This window comes from Watersipora subatra, chromosome 8 (assembly GCF_963576615.1).
Source record: "Watersipora subatra chromosome 8, tzWatSuba1.1, whole genome shotgun sequence".
Lineage (NCBI taxonomy): Eukaryota > Metazoa > Bryozoa > Gymnolaemata > Cheilostomatida > Watersiporidae > Watersipora > Watersipora subatra.
The window spans coordinates 63,562,315-63,583,383 of record NC_088715.1 but is presented as its reverse complement, the minus strand read 5'-3'; the positions used below and the strand labels follow the sequence as shown (position 1 = coordinate 63,583,383).

The 21,069-nt window shown below is 35.6% G+C and overlaps 1 protein-coding gene across 1 annotated transcript; it reads left to right on the top strand.

Moving 5' to 3' along the window:
- Positions 1 to 6,139: 6,139 nt before the first annotated feature.
- LOC137401705 (sodium/potassium-transporting ATPase subunit beta-like) lies at positions 6,140 to 20,529 on the top strand. Its single transcript, XM_068088164.1, has 8 exons — positions 6,140 to 6,289; positions 7,893 to 8,033; positions 9,443 to 9,553; positions 11,097 to 11,257; positions 12,584 to 12,686; positions 17,378 to 17,469; positions 17,630 to 17,719; positions 19,887 to 20,529. Exons 1-8 carry the CDS (start codon positions 6,178 to 6,180, stop codon positions 19,974 to 19,976), a joined length of 900 nt encoding a protein of 299 aa, XP_067944265.1. The 5' UTR covers positions 6,140 to 6,177; the 3' UTR covers positions 19,977 to 20,529.
- Positions 20,530 to 21,069: the final 540 nt, after the last annotated feature.

Below are 21,069 nucleotides of genomic sequence, written 5' to 3'. Positions count from 1 at the left end.
GCAATGAAACCTGAAGTGTGATTTTCACTGACAGAAATATCGTGTAGCATAACACTGCGGCATTAGGCTTAGCTAGTTACGCTCCCAAAACATTGCGTCTCCAGCGATTACATGACCTACATGCTACTAGAAAATGCCAAGGTCATTCATAAATGTATGTTTTCCACAGATGTTGGTCGATAAGCGTAGTTCTTATATCCATTACAAGAATCTTGTGCAACAAAACATTGCGACATGGGGCTCAGTGGCTTACATGTATGTTCAGAAACCTGCCTTGCTAGTCATCACATGAATAGGCTACTGCTTCATGTGAAATCATTTAGAAAATGACTATTATAAAAGAAGTTGATAAACTTTGTTACCGTATGGGTGGTAACAAGTTGGTGCAACATACCGCTGCCCGCCACTTGTACTATACATTTTGGAAGGTTTTGTTTGTGTTTTTTTTGTAAAAGTTGAGCAGAGCTCAACTCGTGCTGATTGGGGACAGTTATGGTTGGTATGGGAAAAACGCTTAATGCAAATAGCACCCATTCATAAAAAATACATACTTCTGTTAACATAGATTCACTCTGAAGAAATGATATAATATTCAAACTGTTTCTTGACTAGATGAATCTTAGCTGGAATGTCATGATCAACATAGAAACCAAACATTTGTTTTTTTATGTTTTATAGTTATTTTATAGTTATATACTGTAAAACCTCTAATTGAACGCCACCTTTATTTGACCACCACTATGGAAGTATTGAAAAATAGAACGCCACCCCTTAATTGAATGCTACCTCTATTTGACCGCCACTTTGACATTTTTTTAACCTTTACTAGCCCATAACAGCGAGTGATCAGTAGAAAAGTGTCCACAAAATTGTACTAATAATAATTCGGTTACGCCAATAATAATCGATATTCTTGTTATTTCTATTCGGATCAAATTCAGTTTTCCAACTCCAAAGATTTTCAGTTTGTTCCATAAATATAATAAGCCTTAGATATGCGAATAATCAAAATAAGTGAAGCCTATAAATAGCATGACGCAATGGCATGGTGATGTGTAGAGTGAATCAGCTGATCTATGAATTCCCATTGACTATATAAGCAGATTTTAGCTGACTGTCATAGAAATAGCTGTATATCTATCAGAAAATGTATTACTCATTCTTACTTTTGCAGATATTAAAAACGGCTTGACAGAATCGCGACTTTGGGCACAGCCGTAGTATCACCAATAACATCTTTGGAAAAATAATAACAGTAACATATTGCACACCATCAGACTTTATATGCACTGATTTTGTAAAATCGAATAATCTTATAAATCATAATTTTATAATTAAATCTTACAAGAATCTTATAAAATCGAATAACTATTCCTATTATTAAATCTTATAATCTTGTAAGAATCGTTAGAAAAATACCATCGTCATTCCCTTTACTTTCACTGCTTTCGACATCAGTTGGAATACCAAAGTACTCATTAAAAGTGTCCAAAATGTCAGTTATCTTTAAAATCTGCAAAAAAGAAGCGATTACTTTTATCGGACGCCATTTTTCAGTACTTCCTGTTTAGCGTAGCAACGGTTATAAAGGGGTTTGTCCGAGGGTTGGAGACTTCTATAGGCTAAACCGACTTCAGATTCAGAAACATCACTCTTTGATTGGTATAAATGCATGTGTTGCAAAAATCGTTACCAATATTATACATTTAGTTATGGTTTCAGTTCCATGGTTTCCTAGATCGCAACCCATTTACAAACTTGAATTAGCAACTTTCTTATGATCAGCAAAATACAATACGTCACAACTGATTTTGCAAAACCTAAAATAGTACTGCAGGTTTTTAAATGTTCTAGTAAACTTGGAGTTGAAAAAACTGCTAAAATGAAGCAATCTCAGAAATAAAAGAGTGATAATTGAAGACTAATAGTGGAAAATAACGGGAGCAGCGAGTTGTCGGTACTGCATACATTTCTACTATCCCTGGAAAAGTTAAACTTGATGCAATGAGTTCCCGAACTAGCATTTGCAGACTTTTGGATTATTTAGACCTTATTTAGATTATATTAGACCTTTATTAGGATTTTTATGTGATTTTCTCTCTCAGAGGTTTTTGGCAATTTCCCGACTTTTTGATTATTGATAGCGACTATTATTTACTTTTCGACTCTGTTTTTGCTTTTTTTTAACAGTCTTTCATCTCTCTGCAACAAACTTGAGAGAAAGAGGTGATGGTTGGAAGATTGCTAGCCATCAGAAGATCATTGGCTTTAAAGATTATTTCATTGAAACCTTACTTTAAAGTGAGGCTTACAGTAAATTGAAGTTATTGATTCAAGCTGCTTCATAACAAATGAATGCAATACTTGTACCTACACCTTTGGTCGAAAAAATTTGCACAATGTGGTTTGTTTTTAATATAACTTTCCACATTTTCAAAGTGAGGCTGACGTGCATGCTACTGCTGTAAATGAAATAATGGTAAAGGGATTTATCCATTGTCATTCACATAACTTCACTAACATATAGAAAACTAAACTTAATAAAATACAGTAGATGCTCCCACAACGAAAATAATCTGTTCCAAAACCGGTAAAACGCTAGGGATTTTACATTCTACGAACTGTAAAAGACATGTAAATTACCTAATCCGTTCCGGAATCGTTCTAAACCTACCTCTTTGGCCATTGAAATATAAAAGAAACTAAACTACAGTAACCGTAGTACTATTTATTTGTATCGACATTTTTTCTTCCTTTTCTCGTCACTTTCACTTGGTTTATGTAATTTTACACTAAAGGCTGATTTGCAACGAAATTCATATTACAGTTATTTAGTATCCAAAGTTTCACCATGTTTTACTCTGCTGTGTTGTAAGTGCAAAATATGTGGAAATGTGATTACAAGCTCTAAAGGCTCAAAAACGAACAGTTGATCGTAGCCATCAAGAAACCGCCATAGATCGGAATCAGTTTATTTCTCTGACGAAGTCATTACACTTGGTTATTGTTTTGTCACGTGATGTTCTGACGTAAATTGAAAAGCCAGTAACAGGCTCAATATAAAAATTCTCGTAGCACTAGTTTATGGCAAACACTTCGAGTTTCACCAAAGACCCCGTATCACATATAGATGCTCGCTACTTTACAGTTTTGTTTCGGCTTTATCTAATCATGTGACCCATTCTTCGCGAATAATTTATGCAGCCTTTTTCGATTATCTCAAGTGACCAACAGGCTCGTCATGTTCATCGTACAATGATACTTTACTGGTATTTTTTCATTGGTGCTCCTTCGAGCTACGGTTAAAAGATTAAACGAATGTTCACGGTAGGTTATAAGATATCAGTGCTGAAAGTGACAGCATCCCAATGACGATAAATAGATGCATAAGAACAATAGACATGGTTTTATTGAATGCGTGAAGTACATTTGTGAAAATATTTCGACGAATGAGGTTGCGTGAAAGCGTAAACAGAAGCCATCTTGTACAACTATGTCCCATTTGAGCCGTTTTGGAAAAAAATCTAATCTATGGCGGTTTCGTGTTGGCTACGATTAACTGTTCGTTTTTGAGCTTTTAAGAACTTGTAATCACATTTCCACATATTTTGCACATACAACTCAGCAGAGTAAGACATGGTGAATCTTTTGATACCATATAACTGTAATGTGAATTTTGTTGCAAGTCAACCTTTAAGGTAAGGGGAACGCACCCTGCATTGTTAATTTAAATCAATTTTTCACTGTTCTCTAGACAGCAAAGTCTGTGTTGCGGAGAAGAAATTATTGTGTATATAAAATGGAGTAAATCAAAAATTTTAATTTACTATAGTAAGCGTGGTGCCTATCTGTCTGAAGCCAGTGTTAAAGGTTAGATGGAAAGATTACTTTCAATGGGACTCCAACTCATGAAATTCAGGTAGGCCAATATTAAAACATATGTACCAATCAACCACCTTTAGGTAATTCAGAATAATTGGGCAGCTGCTCATTCTCTGTGCTTTAACATCACGGCTGACGATCTGTCACGGCGCACTAAATGTTCGGTCTACTAGGATACACAGTATAGACACCCTTATAGGACATTTTCCCTTTCACATGTGGCTAGAAAATAAACGGGATTCGCAAGGCCAACTATGAGACTCTAGTTATTCAAATTTAATGTGTGAACTTGCAAATGCATCACCACTGTAAGGCATTTTGTGCAAAACAGCTTAAATACATATTGGTCCACATAAGCACTCTATTCTGTTCAGTTAACTTGCATCGTTTTTCTGATTTGCAATTTTGTTTAACTGCTTGTGCTCATGTTACTTAAATATAGAAAAGCGTTTAGATAATGATAAAGCATGTCTCATCCTTGTTGAAGTCTGTAATCAAAGATGAGATGAATATCCCTTAAAATTACTAATATCCTTATGATTCGCTATGAATTTTAAAAACATTGAGTTACACTATTTAGCGACTCAACTGTAGCCTACACATTTCAATAAATGCTCGTAGTTTGTATTCAAATTATGTTTAAGCAGTCAAGAACAATCTACTGTTCAAAACAAGGCGCTGTACTTGATTGAATGAAGTATTTTTATAGCCTTACGTCCATGAAGCCTCTTGAAAGGTCAAAAAATTGTTGTGGATATGCAGGATATTTGATTCAATTCTCTTTAAAACAACTTTAATATGAATTGATTTATAGTATACATACCTAATACATTAACTACTATAAATCATACAACCCAACATTGAAATAAATAATTACGAAATTTTAACTGCCCATTGTTATGTTGAGTTTGATAAAATTAAGGGTAGGATACTCTGATTTATTTATTCCGGGGCCGACGAGCCACTAACCATAACTTACATCTACGTATTATTGATACGTCAGTAAGCAAATTAAAGTAGATAGTGTTGTTTCGTATTTTATGACACAATTTTACGTACTCTGAAACTTCACAATAAACTAGGTACTTTGGCGTACCTTTTGTCCTACAACATGGCCATAGCTATTATCCAAGAGAACCTTTTTGTTATTGCAGTACCCAATCGCAGATTAAACTGCTTAAACCAGCTTGATGTATCGATTGAAAATCTTATCCTATCTTATAAAAGCTTATCGATTTATTATTATATAGATCACTAATTTATATTGTTTACTCTAATGACAGAAAAATGTGATAAAAAATGAAAACAAAGTATTCTAATTCTCATGCCCCGCGGAAAGTTAGGCGGATGATTCCGAGCGATCTATCTTTTGAGAGCGACGGTCTTAAAAATAAGTCTATTTCGTTTATACATTGTAAAATTCTCTCAATTATCAAAATAGGTCTATGCCTGTTTTTCTATTGCATGACATTAAGAAAACGAAAATGTAATAAATTCGTTTGAATAGAGATTCCTTCGGTTCTTTTTGATGTATGGAGGATCACAGGCTGCTAACCCATAAAGTTAAGCCCTTGTTTAGGTTTAGGAATAACAAGGTGAGATAATTCTATGTAAATATTCATATGGGGCCCTCTCCACCCCCTGCATATGAATACTTACATGGAGTTACCTGACCATGTCGTTACAAAAGTTGTGGTTGCTGAATGATGAACGCACCGTGAACTGAAGGCCTGTGTTGCCCGACTAAATTCCTACGGTTTTAGGGTTCTATGGATGTTAGATTAGGTATTGTCATTTTTTACGTTACATATTGCCAAACTAAGTCCTCTTTGGAAGTCCTTGATTTGTTTGAATGACACAAAACAGAAGAGTTAAGTTTTATAGATGAAAAGACTAATATTATAACAGCATACTACTGGCACTACTAGATTATTGCTATTCATATCTAATCGTATGCAATGTGCGCAATAAATATACGTATTGGAGCTATAGAATTTTCTAGCGAATTGGCGAATGATAATACACGTAGTCGTGAAGCGGAGCACGGGCTCGGCGTGTTTTTCAATCGCGATTCAACGGCGTTGTTAATAACAAGCCCAAAAGTTATTTGTATTTTATGTCATTTTATTTGTTTTTTTATAAAAATTTTAAATTTTTTATTTTAGTTACAAACATTTATTCAAATATAGAATACTATTTTTAACGTAAACCGGTTCATCCGGGTGTTTCACGCACCTGCATTTGCTGTTTGGGAATGTCATTGCAGCTCTCAGGCACACCCGGTACGGTTTAGATATGGATTCCAAAGGAGAAGTCGCCGTTGAGGAGGAACAAAAAGAAACTTGTTTGACTTTCTTGTACAATAGCCAGAAAGGAACCTTTTTGGGGAGAACTGGAATTAGCTGGCGTATGTATTCGATGAAACTGTGTTTTGTGTTTCATATTTGCAATTGAATACAAGCAGTGGTGTAGCTTCTGAAAGATATTCACTATGTTTCCATGGTGCGCAGTACTGCGAAGCAGCCCCCCTCCGAAGTCGAGGGGATTGTACGTTTCCATGCTGCGCAGTGGTTTTCAGAATTTCAGCAAATTAGCCAGAGAAGAGAAATTGTATAAATCGAATCGCCTGATGGAGAAATAGAATCGATCACGGTTACCGAACGTCATAAACGGTCTTTTTATGATTCTGTCGTCATTATACTTTTATTTACAATACACATTCACAAGGTTTTACAAACCTTAACACACTTTTTACAAAGTAATATATTTTTAATAAGTATTTTTAAGTAATATATTATTTATACGTTAATTTAGGACTTGCCACCTATTTTTCGAAATGTGTTGGCATCGATAACAAAGTCCAGGAAAGTAATCACCTCATTATCCTCGTGAATGCAGACCATAATTAAATTTAAGTGAAAGAAGATCGGAAGAATAAAAAAACAAGATTAGCGGGACAACCTTTGTACTAGTTTATGGCCTTCGAAGAATCCGTATCCACGGCATGAGAGCTATGCGCAGCCACTGCGCAGTCGCTGTTTCTTTGCTTCGAATTTGCACTGGCTTCGCACTGATCAGTGCGCAGTGATTTCAGTGCGAAGACGCCGTTTCCATGATTCGGAGATAGCGCAACTCCGAAGCACTGCGCATCATGGAAACATAGTGAATATTGTAATAGTTGTGATTTGCTCTAACATGATTATTTGCAGAAGAACCTGGAGCATATTGGTTAGTTATGCTGTGGAATGTTAGTTAAACTTCAACCGTTGAAAGCAGTGGTGTATTGCTAACATTTTTAACCATAACTGTAAAGTTGACAGAAGTGGGTGTAGGCGACCAGGAGTCGCAACGCGACTCCACCGTCATGTAGTGACGCTTCGAACAGCTGGGTGGTGCTGTAAGCCCCCCAGTGGGGTCTGGGATAAAGGCCTGGCCCGCCAAAGTCTACAGGGCTTTAAAATCATGTATATGATATGAGAGATGAGCCTTTGTCTTCTAGTACAAATACTGGCTGCCATTGGTTTGCTGTAATCTGATCTTAGCCTTTGTTGTAGACAACCAATTAGGATCACAATCTTGTCTTGTTACATGAATATTACATCACTGTATTGTACAGTATATTGAATAGTCATTGAATGTGGACTATAATGACATTGGTGTATTTGAATCGATGAAATAGAACTATAATATACCGTCATGTATATATGTAGATGCTGAGCCGGCAGGATGTCTTGCAACTTGATTCTTTTGTGGGTTTTTATATTTTGATAACGTGATTGCCCAATGCCATTAATGAAATATCTACTACACTTGCGTGTCTGGAATGCTGGTATCAATCTTACTGCTGTCAGTTTTGTTTGTTAAGCGCTGACCCTTGCCATATACAGGTCAGAGTCGTGAAGGTTCCCAGACTTGGATTTCTTTCATCTAGTGCTGAGTTATTTTTACTTGCCAGTATTGGTATTGTATACTTGTCACACGGCTCTAATGAACCTATTTTATTTTTGTAGTTAAGATTGGAGTCTTCTATGCTATCTTTTACTGTTGTTTGGCGGGATGGTTCGCTGGCCTGCTGCACGCATTTTATAGCACATTGGATGAAGTGTCACCTACGTATAACGGAACTGTATCTCAGTTGCAAGGGAACCCAGGTATACAGACAAATAACTACGACGTTTTGATTATGTGCATTGATGCTCCAATCTCGCTTTTGTATTTGTGAGTTAAAAGAAAGGAATGTTGACAAGTTTATTCTCTAACAAAACATCTAAGACGAACATTCAAATCTTGTGAATGCTGATTGTTTGGACAAAAGAATCATCCTTCAGTCAGATTGGTCGCTGTTCACACATAAAAGACATAATATAACCAGAAATATTTGGTCAGTTCAGACTAGTGCTGGGCACGAGTACTTCTTGGTCAACGGGTTTAAACCCGCCCCCTTCTGTTCGGGTTTTTCGAGTATCGGGTAGCTAGTAGTGCTAGGCTCGGGTATCTCTTTGCCTACGGGTTTTTCGGGTATGGGGTTTGTTGATATGGATTTTATGTTAAATTTTCTAAACAGGTATATCTTCAAATTTACAAAGCAATTATATTTCTTTTCAATTTATTTATCATTTTTCACAGTTTTTATTGACTGACATTCGTCGCAGCGTTAACAGGCGGATTGTTAAACAGTCACGATAGTCTGGGCCACAGGGAATTTTCGTGTTGACAGGTAGCAGAAGATAGGGTCTATGGTAGCTTAATATGTAAGCATGTTCTATGGACCTCTCTGATTTTTTGTAGATGGTGCTCCAAATCTCATAAAAACTTTACATTATCGGCTTTTTCAGTTAGTAAGGCTTGTTGGCTTAGTAAAACTTGGTTATAATGAATTATGCAATCCATAATAGCTAGCTGTGGTAATCAATTTAAACAGAGTTATTAAATTTTCACTACTACTAACGCTGATGGCAGTTTCTAACAAGGCGATAGCGGAAACAGACAAAGACCTATGTGTTATCGATGAAAGCAAACACACGCGCGGTATTAAAAAAGGCATAGATTTGTTTACAAAGCCGATTTGCCTAATTGCGCAAATAAAATTTGATCTAAGTATTTCTACTCACCTTTTAATGACAAGTAATCACTGCTTGACTACAATATCTCCGGTAGGTATGGTAAATAAGGTATGAGATGCTTTATTCTATCTATTAAATTAAAGACTCGTTATACCCCATTGTCGTGCCTCCTTAGCAAAATGACACAAAAATGCACTTTGGCCCCAGACTAAGAGCGCAGGGTGCAGTAGACCGAGTTTTTGTTTACACTACCCGACGGATCCGTGTACCAAAACCCGAACCTAAAAGTCAAAACCCGAACCCGAAGGACTAGAATACCCGAAATCTTTATTACCCGATACTCGAGAGAAGATAAACCCGCGAGTTCAACGAGTATTACTACCCATGCCCAGCACTAGTTCAGACATTTTTATCTGTACCATGTGGAGATGACCACCAATGTGAACCAGGCAGGTGCATTTATTTCACTGATCAAAAACTTATCTCGTTGTTCTCAGGTGTTGCTGTACGGCCTATGCCCATCTTCGACTCGACCTTGATCAGGTTCTCGCAGGGAAGGCCTAGCAGCTACCGTGCATATACTGATCATCTAACGGCCTTCTTTAGATGTGAGTATTGTCGTGATCCTTGAGCTGTTTTCTGTTTGAAGGTCACTTTTATCACCATGCATCTGCTAGAGACAATCATTCATGGTTGGAAAAAATTTTGTCAAAAAATCCATTGTTTTTGATTGAAATCGATTTTTTTATAATTTTGATTTTTGTTCATGCAAATTATCTATGTATTGTATTGCACATCTGAATGCTGATGAAGCAACTTTTTTGTGTGGTAGTAGTGGTATTCTCTTTTAGTAGCTATCGATAAACAAATCAAGTGTAAACTATTCGTCATAGCAATTGTCCAAATAACGATGTTACAAAAACCCAGTTAATATCATAAATTTTGTGAAAAATGTTTCTCGAAATCAAAAAAGCCTGACGTACTGTATTCATCATACTTTGGATAATGTAACTAGCATAATAATGATAAAAATACATGTATGTTGCACATTGTTAGTAAGAATTTTTTTAGCAGAGTTTCTGTATCAAAGCTTGTCATTTGGCGTGTTTTCCAATTATGTAAGGATTTGCTGTTGGCAAGAGGACTGCAAAGTATTGGACTAAATGGTGAAGTTTTTGTGGCAAACGTTGCTAACTAATAAATACAAGCTTGAAAAAAGTACAAAAATAGAAACACGTCTCCCTCTTACAGAAGTAGGACTTGTCCAGAGGTGACAAATACAGGAGAGACTAACTGATAGTATTGGCAATGTTCCAAAATCGTTTCACACATAACAGAAGCAGTGATTTAATGACTCACTGGGACGGTTTAGCAGTAAATAATCAAATACCAGGAGCTGAACTATGAAGGCTCTATGTATTTATAATTAGACAGATATTTGTAGTGGTTCAACAAGGATTCAAGGGTAGTTTGAGATATTTGTGGGCGCTGCAACAGCTAGTTGGATTTCAAATTGAAAACTTAGGCTACACATGTTCTTATTGTATGATTAACCTATCATAGTTGGATTTGGAATGGGAAACTTAGGCTATACATGTTTTTATTGTATGATTAACCTATCATAGTTGGAATTGGAAACTTACGCTATTCATGTTCTTATTGTATGATTGTCTAGGTAACTGTGTGGGAGAAAGTTCCTTGGCAGTATCTGATAGCCGGCTGGGTCAATAACCTGAATGTAATAGCTCAATATTTGTTTGTCTCTGCAACCACTGGCTCCCTAGTTACTATCCCAGTCAGGATTAATTCTCTTGCCGGTTAGGGCATTTGGTCAGTGCTCCTTCATTTTCCTTGCTGTAGCCAGCAAGGAAATCAATATATTTCTCAGATTACTCCGTAAAAGTCAGATAGAACAACTTCTGTGATGACTGAGATTCACTGCAGCCTTAACGTTTTCAACTTGGTAGCATTACACTCCTCAGTTTGAGTCAGTTTCACTCAAGTTCATATTCCTCATTTTGGAATTTTTATTGTTGCGTTTCTGTGATATGCTGCAATTTGATTCTGCATCAGATAGCTGATATGTGTTATGGTCAGACAACTCTTGCTATCGAACAACAACGTTCTATTTTAAAATCAATTATATTTCAGACTATGAGCCATCGCCAGACGGCATAAACTGTGATAAAATGAACAGGTCGGACACTGAAATTTGTAATGTCAACATAACAACTCTGCTTGACGAACTAGAGGTCGGTTCTGACTATGGCTATGATGCTGGAACCCCTGTTATTGTCATCAAAATGAATAAGGTAACGAAGGTTTTGTCTAAGAACACAGCTGGCAATTTTTCCGTTAGTGGTGGGTTTAATATTTCCATAGCGGTAGAGCATCTTTCATATCTTTGATTCATAGAAGCCTTGCTCGCTATGTTTTCATTGTGCGGATGTGGGATTATTTGCACATCGACTTATTGTTTCAATAGACATACACATGTTGCTGATTTACCCTATTAAATTTAGCGTTATTAAAAAAGATTAGGATTTTTATGCCCGAGATTGTCGTGGCACATTAAAAACTGGTCAAATTAAAATTCTAGCTTTAGTAGTCAAGGTTAGCTATTGTTTCTCTTTCCAGCAACCATTTCAACTTTGTAGCTAGGCAAACTTGGTTCGATTATAAAATTGAGTTGTTGGTGAACTTAGGCTTTGAACCAGGTACAGTCGCTCCCCTCGGGTTATGTTGTTCCTGTTATACGATTTTCTCCTTTACAATGTAAAACACAATGTTTTTTCATCCATGAACCACACTGTCTATAAAAAATGTTTTGCAAAATTAATATCAAAATAACTTGGCATGAATCTTCGTCAGCTGATGCCTTAAAAAAATCATGAAGGTGTTTAAAGATGAGTTCAAACATTTTTTCGGCCATTTTCGTCCCTAATCTTAGCATGTTCATGTCGAACGATTTATCAATATTATTACAGCTTACGGCATTGCCTTTGTTGCTAAAAATAAAACAGTCACTCTCAGTCATACTATTGACCCATAAACATCACTCGGAGTCCATAGAAGTAAAATTAGTAGAACCTCCGTAGCTGTAATGCGTCTGACACGACTGGTCATTGCTAAGAAACAATTGCGATAAAAAATAAAGTTTTAACAAAGCAAAACTATGCTCAGGATGAGTGAGAATTGATGGTCAGGATTTTAAACATTTTCTACAATGTCTGCTGATAATTGTTTTTTTTTATAAATTAATTGAACTATCCACCAATCAGAAAGGTTTCTATGAGCCTACTAAAGTCATACCATGCGGCTTTGGCCATACCCAAACGCTCTGCTGAACTGTACTATGTGGCGCGTGGCAGCGAAAGATTTAAATCAAAATGGAAAATAAACTAAAATAAAGTTTGATGACTTTAAAATTATGAAAATATTCATATAACGTCTTGCACCAACAAACAGTATGTATTGGAGGGCCCTTATTTTCCAACTTATCAATCTTCACTTTTTTGATGTGGGTGATCTTTTTGTTTATTCCTTTTCTAGTTGAAAAAAATACCCTTTTCAATAATTAATGGTTGGCTTTCACCATAACACACTTAGCTGGTTTGAATCACAGTGATGTTTTACAGATATTTGGCTTTGAACCTGAAGGTTTCAATTCCGAAGAAGAAATCACGGGCATCCTAAAGGAGGATGAAGTTTTGAATTTTGAGAAGTTGGCCTTTAGTCCTGGTAAGTTTGAAAGATTCGTTAAGATAAAGTTACAGACTAGTTAGAGATTAGATTGTTGGAGGTCTTGGGCTAGAGTTTTTACTCACATCTATACATGTCATCTATGCATGTCTGACAAAGTCACTTCTTACTCTCATCTGTCCCAATCATTGGGGTACCTAACTCATTTCCTAGGTGTCGTTGGAATAGAATTAAGATGGGGTAAGAACTTTTACTAAAAGTTTTGAAAGATGGTCCAAACTAGTGCAGGGCATGGGTAATAAAACTCATTGAACTTGCGGATTTTATCTTCTTTCGAGTCTCGGGTAATAGATATTTTGAGCTTTTCGATCCTGCGGCTTCAGGTTTTTACTTGCGAGTTCGAGTTTTGTTACACGAATCCGTCGAGTAGAGTGAGCAAAAACTCGGTGTATTGTGCCATGCGCTCTAGGCACTGTTTAACAACTCGTCTGTTAACGTTGCGAGCACGAATATCGGTCAATAGAAAATAGTAAAAATTAATTGAATAGCATTATATTTGCCTATGTCTGATGTTTAGAAATTTTAGACATATACCCATAATAATTCCCATTTTAGACATGAACCTCAAAAAATAAACCTATAAATAAACCTAATACCCGAAAAATCCCAAGTAGTATTCGTGCCCAGCACTACCAGCTATTCGAAAAGCTCTAACAGAAGGGGTCAAGTCTAAACCCGTTGGTCAAAAAGTACTCGTGCCAAACACTACCAGCTACCTGATATTCGAAAAACTCGAACGGAGCGCGGCGAGTCTTAACTTATTGGCCAAGCAGTACTCGTGCCCAGCACTAGTTCAAACTCATCAGGGATGTTATGTAATTTTGGTGATCTAAACTGGGGGGGAATATAAATGGTCACATATCATGCAGTTTTCAAGTTAGAGATATATTACTCTCACTTTGGTCCATTCAATATATATGTAAGTAATTTAAAGAATAGTTTGTACTTTTGAGCTACTATAAGTTTTGAACAGGCTGTCTCTTTTAAAGTAAAGTCTAATTTTTTTTGAAAATCGACTCTAGCCAAGTAGAAATACACGTGCATTAGTCGTAGTCGATCTGGAATACGGGATGAAGCACCTCTTATCTGGATTACTAGAGGTTCATCACCCGCTGTGCCTTAATTAAGAGACCTAGTCGTAAGTGTGCGAGCTAGATTGCACATTCCTAGTAGAGTTATTCTCAACTACTGGGACCCGGTTGTGTATTCTTTGTTTAGTTACCACTCTTAAATGCAAGCAGTTGACGGGTGATGTTAGTCTTCAGTTGGCCTTTAACAAGGTCAAGATATGCCCATGTTGGATTTGCCCGTTTTTAATTTTCTGCCATGTTTACTGCACCAACATGTTTAGTTTTCCACAAAGTTACATTTCTTTTTTTTTTTGTTTTAAATCAAAAATTTGCTAAGGTTATTCAAGCATTTCTAAACAGCAAAAAATTGGAAGGTGGTAGGTTGTGAAGGTTAATTAAATTTGCGCAAAACTATATAGATACTTTGTATCCATGATACCATGTTTCCTAATCACTGACGAGTGTTACATACAGTGAACACACACACTCTCTATCATTTTAATATACTAGCTGCGTTACCCGGGTATTAAAAATCAGTTTATAAACATTGAGAAGTAATGAGTTGCCTGTCACATGCTATTAGCCTGGCAGATTGCCAATAAAAAATTTTAGTAAGCTAATTAATGACAATCACATACTTAACTTATACAATCACCCAGCGTGGGATGCAAAGTCATTGGGTATGTGCTCCTATATAGCGACTTATATCGGCAAGTGCAGAACTCAATCTCTGTGGCCTATTGGGTACGGCGTCGGACTGGTGCCCGGTAGGGCCAAGATCAAATCTTCTTTGGTACGGATTCTCTATTCCAATTATTTATTAGCTATAGCCAGAATGCAGACAGACATACAACATGAAGCATACTTGGAAAAATTAATCCCACGACCAAACGAGTGGATGCGAAGTTTGAGAGTTTTTATGATAAATGCATGTGCACAAAACTTACGAAAATTATTCATCAACGATGAGACGAACTCTGGTCTTGAAATCTCATCAACAAATTTAACCATCGTTTTGTAGAGTCGTTAAAGTATAATAACGATACAAAACACATATAAGCCTATTTAAACATATAACCAAGTCTTTGTAAATTATCGAAATTATCTTACAACTTACCCATCTGAACGGATTATACACAAATAGACAAATTAATTTGGCTGAAATTATTCACAAAACGCTTGACAAGCTTGGTTTAATAAAAGTTAAGGCCGGAAAGTGAAACGCCGAGCGACAGAGAATAGAACGATTAAGTCGTGCGCATTTCACGGAAAAATAACGTGCACAGTTCACCAGTCGATAGCTTTGTCGAATTGCCGAAGGTTTCTGTAATTAATGTAGGAGTACTGAAATCATTTCATGAAAGTTTCATTTTTGCCGATTTCAAAGTAACTGACATTTTAGACACTCTTGAGTGCTTTGGTATTCTAACTGATGTCCAACGCAGTGTAAGTAAAGGAAATGACGATGATTTTTTTTTCTAACGATCCTTATGAGGTTATTACAATATTTAATTATAAGTTTGGATGACTACAGAATAATGACTACGTAGTACAGATTTTCTAAAAATCTATATAAATATCACAACTTCTTGATATTGCTAGCTATGACGTTTTGAAATGTAAAAAAAATTGTGCATTGGTTTATATTATTACTATACAGTAATACTTCAACTTACGAGTGCTCCAACGTACGAGAAACTTGAGATACGAGCCAGATTTCAAGCAAGTTTTAGCACTAACATACGAGCCATATTTGAGATACGAGCACGCGAGTCAGTTGCGAAGTATGCCGGAGGTGTTTATGACAACAGCATCAATCTGTATTTTTCAACTGCACAGGTTATACTTTTGTACCGTGCTTTTGTGCACGCTTTTCAGTGCAGAATTATGTGAATTAAAAGTACTGTGCGTAGACCGAAAGTTTGCCAGTAAAATGAAAAATAATGCAAAGAAAAAGCAAATGATAACAATTGATATTAAACGGAAAATTATTAAAAAATATGCGAAGTGTGTATGCATGATTGAGCTAGCTCAGCAATATGACAGAAATACATCCACAATTATCAAACAGAAGTGTTATATTCAGGGCATTTAGCTCGCAAAAGTACTAACCGTAGTTTCTAAACGGCGCGGCGATCTTCACCACCACTGATGGAGAGACCGCTCAGGCATGGGATATAAGATAAACAAATGGCCGGTGACAGCGTAACTGAAACGACGCTATTTGAAAAGGCCGTTGCTATCTATCAAAACTATAAAAATAGACATTCGGACAAGTTGGCTAGTGGTCGTGCATTAAACCTTTGTGACGACACCTGGGTTCGTCCTAATCGCGACATGTTGAAAGGGCGACAAAGGCAAACGTCCTTAGATAGGTTCATCTTAAAACGGCCGGCTAGTCGTGAAAGCGAAACAAAGCAAAAATTAGCTAACTAGCGAGAAACTTCAAACTATGAACGCCGAAGAAATTAAGTTAAAAATGAAAGTTTGCTTTTAGATTTGCTTCTAAGTTTGTCTTTTAAGACTTTAATAAAATCAAAATTTATCAAAGTCAACTGTTGTAATGAAGGATAACTTATATCTCCCTCTCTGGCAAATGCCAGCGTTAGCTGCTATTGTATATATTTAATTTTACATTTTAATTTAACACATTTCCTTACATTACTTTTTATTTGTTGCTTTTTGAAAGCATGTGGTAAGTTAGAACAATAACCTACATGTTCATTCTGTTACAATATCTTGTTTTGAGTGTTTTTTTTTTGCATTTTTTAGAGTATATGGAAACCACTCAATATATATTTAAATGTTCTATATATAAATAAATTGCACCAACATGCGAGTAAATTGACATACGAGCTCAGTCTCGGAACGCATTAAGCTCGTAAGTTGAAGTATGACTGCTAGTATGATTGCTAGCTATGACGTTTTGAAATGTAAACAAAATTGTGCATTGGTTTTATATTATTACTATATTAATAATATTGGTTGTTCTAATAATATCAGTGCATTTTGCTTCTAATATTGGCCAATATTGCATTTCTCCTATTGCAGGGGGAGAGATATAAACATATAATCTTTTCCTTTAAATATTGCTATTTGTGTATAATAACACCCAGTACATTACAGGTACCATTGCAGTTATCCTATTGCACTGCAGTGCCATTTGACTGCTAATATTGCGTTTTTCAACTATCAGTACCCTTCCTTTTTTTCCAATATCTCTATGGTCATGGGCTGTATGATAGTGGAATTTCTAGTATAATTTATATATATATATATAGAAGATAGATTATTATATATACATTTCAAAGTATTATTGCGGATTTCTCTTGCTCACAAGCTGTTTACCTGTCAAAAATATGTGCAGTTTTCCGAAATACCTGAACCTTTCATGATGCAGTGTTTTCACGATGCTCATGGTCAACAAATAATTGTCAAGAGGAAAGCGCCATCATTCGCGATACAGTGTGAAACCGCTTTAAGAATCTGAAACATTGCTATAGACAGTGCTGCTTCATATCTGTGTTCTGTAGCCATTACCAGACAATGGATTGATCACTTTGAGGAAATATGTTTTTTTAAAGCTCCTGTTGGTTGCAGGAAATGTTGGTGTCAGTTGTGATGGCCAGAATGCTGTGGATCGACAGCATATCTTGGAGTTGGACTTTGCTCCCAAAGATGGCATGTCTCCGGTTTGTTTTAAACATATTTGTTTTTTACCAAGTTCAAATTTTGTTAATTATGCCGCCTCTTCACTATTTTCCCTCGAGACAGTGGAAGTTGTCATATCGTGTTTTTTCAATTCTGCATTGATTACTGCGATCATCTCATAGTGACACTTTTGTTTTGCAGAAGTACTTTCCATATCTGAACCAGAAAGGCTATCGTGCACCTGTCGTCCTTGTCAAGCTGACTAAACTAGAACAGAGGGTCACCATTCAGGTACATCTCATGTTACTATTGCGTCTGTCAGTCAACTTAATATTCAAACATGATTGTTTATTCTATGGTTATCTCTTACGGTTTTGGTCTTCGCTCAGGAAAAAATAATGTTTGGTTAACTTGAAAAGGCTTCATATATGTAATTACAGTTAGTGGCGATTTCAGCATTTGTCAATTTGCAAGCTAAGTTAACTTGAAATTGTTTAAAATGGAATAAAGGTTTGAGATGGAACTGTTGCCGATAAACTATTAGAAAGCCAGTAATTCTACCGTTTGTAACTTTTGAGACTGGCACCAAATTTGAGCGTCTGAGTATTTCAATGCCAAGAGTAAAAGCGAAACTATGAAGTTATTTACGAGACGAAAAAAATAATATAATAAAATAAATAAAGTAAAATGAAATATTATTATATTATTTATGAAATATATTTCGGCAAAGTATTCAACTTGCAATTGATGCAAGTATTTGTAAGTATATAGAGTCTCATTAATGAAAACATTGTACAACAATTCTGTTGTATGCTTCAAGCTAATGTGATGTTGCTCTGTTTGACATGATTTTCGACGATAATTTTTGCTCCGTATCCTATTCATAAATTATTAGTGTTAAACGTTGTATGATAATTTGGTTGGCAGTTGTGGAGATATTGGAAGTTGTGGCATCGCAAACTGTTCATAGGCCAAGGGCTATATGATAACAAAAAACATGCCCTTAATATTTGATGGTAAGAATATAAAACACGTTTTATATTATATTTTTACTCTGCAGAACTACTTAGAGATTGAGCAGTTATTTATTTGATCATGCCATAATAATGGCGTGAAGTATGAACTTTGGTGGTATTTTTATAAAACTGTCATGTTCATACATTCGGTATCATCTCATACATGTACCAGTTGGTTTGTTTAATTCAAAAGTTCTACTTTTAAAATCATCGCAATTTTGAGTCTCTGAAGACTAGTTAAAACATAACTGACACGATTTAAAGCTAGCGTTGTTATCACAATTTTTTGGAACTCATTTTTGTCGGCGTTCAGCCTATTAAACATCATGTAACAAGCTACGAGCAATGTTAAATAGCTTATCTACCTTTCATAAAAGACTGAGATTATTTTGAAGGCTGAATTTAGATAATAATGGGTTTTGAGACACCCATCTTTATCATTCTAAATCGGGATAAACATCCCTAACTTTCCCTCCTAAAAAGTTAGCATAGGTCACATATTTATTGACCTATGCTATTGACGGAGCTTGTTTCGATCGTGTTGTTTTCTATGCCGATATTGAAACGCTGCAAAAATCCTTCATGACTCTGAATCAGCTTGTCTGATTTGTCTAAAAAAGAATGATGTAAGCTGTTTGTGTCAGTTATGGTTTAACAGGCACGGCAATGCTTGTGTTTGGTGATGAAATATAGGTACAACTCATCTCCTATCATTTACTATATATAACTTACTTCTTATATTTATTTTAATGTGCTTCCGTTTTTCTCAACTTACAAAATGGAGGAATTTTGAGCTAATAATAAAACACGCTTGTGTTATTATGTGCTTATTAGGTTATTGGTGTGCTTATTAAGTACGTCAAATTAACCAAGACATTGCAATGCTTTTCACCGAAAATATTTTCACAATGCCTGTAAGAGACAAGATGACCGCTTTTTCTCAGTTCAGCAATTCTCATCTGTAAAACAGTAATATTTTCCCTTTAAAACTGGTAGCAAAATTGGAGTTGCGATCATAACCAGCTAACAAAAATTTGTTTCATTACGCTTCATTCTGGCTCTCTTGCCAAATTAGGTTGAAAAGGTTTTAATGATTCCACCTAAAATTATTTTTAGTGCAGATCATAACCAATAAATACAATAAAATTACTGTAGGTAACTATAGTTACTAAGGTTAACATACTATTTCGTTAAAAATATTTAATATGTACTGCACTGACGATTTTTACCAGGGGGTGTTTGCATTATATAATTTCTATGGTTTCCATACCCCTACATACGATTTTTTCACCATACGATGCCAACCCTGGAATGGATCACAATCGTATCCTGAGGGTGCACTGTACTAATATTATTATTACGATTATTACGGATTAACAAATTATTACGGATTATACTATTATATACCAATGTGTAGTTAATGTATTTTACTTTATTTATAGATGGTTTGCAAGGTATGGGCCTGGAACATTGACAATACAGATGGCAAACAGATGAGAGGTTCAGTTCACTTTGAAGTCTACATCGATTAAACATCAGTATTTTGTGTAGACAATTTCATCCTCGATATCTTCATCGGGCCGTGTGTATGCCAACAAGCCTAGGTTCAGGTGTATGTAACACATCTTTGTTGTTTGATGCCTGAATTGTAGACCATATCCTAAGATGGTACATTATTTTTGTCATCAACTTGTTATGTTAAGCTGTGTTAGGATTATATGATATATTCTATTTTAGTATTTAGACGTATTCACATAGCTTGTTTCCAGCTTTCTGTATCCACTTATTAGTTTTTGAAGATTTGTGTTGTTTTAATGGTGGTGATCTTTATATTTGTCAACAATGTTTTTCGTGCCAATCAGTTTTATAGATGCTATTTGCAGTCATTTGAATCATTTTAATGCATTTTAAGTATCTAGTTCGCATGCTGTATGTGTACATATCAGATGTTGCGCTCAGTGTAAATCTGACATATTTTATATTGTTTCCAACTGGGCATAATTTTGAAATCATGTTGAATGTAGCCGCTGTAGTCACTATTCCATATAGCATAAAAATCTTAATAAATTTGTATTTCATACAAAATTTCCGTTCAAAAGTTCTCTTCATAATTTGTCAAACAATTTAATCATTAGCATATTTGATTAAAACATGCAGTTTAGTGTTTATATAGCAACTGGTGGTAAAAGACATGTCAGGCCATATTTCAGTTTCTCCGGAATAGTTGAATATGTTCATTTTAAAGAATCTGAAAGCAAATGATGATTTACCAGAATTTATTGAGTTTTAGAACTAGTTTGTTTTATTTACATTGAATCATAACATAATAAGATAGAAAAAGTAAGGTGCAATGAGAACCCATATGCGCAGTAGCATGGCCCTTCGAGACACAAAGCCCATATTAACAGATGAGATTGTTGATGAAGGAAACAGTTGTCTAAGCTGAAAAAATCAACAAATCTTTTCTAGGGAGTCCAGCAAGTACTGCTTCAAAGTAAGAGCAATCAGGGATAGCCGGTATTCAAGCAAATAGATAAGTATACAAATGTTGTAAAATACTAATTGATTTTTTCAAGTTTCCCAAGTTATTCGATAACCCAAATTGGTTTTTGGCACTTCAGTGCA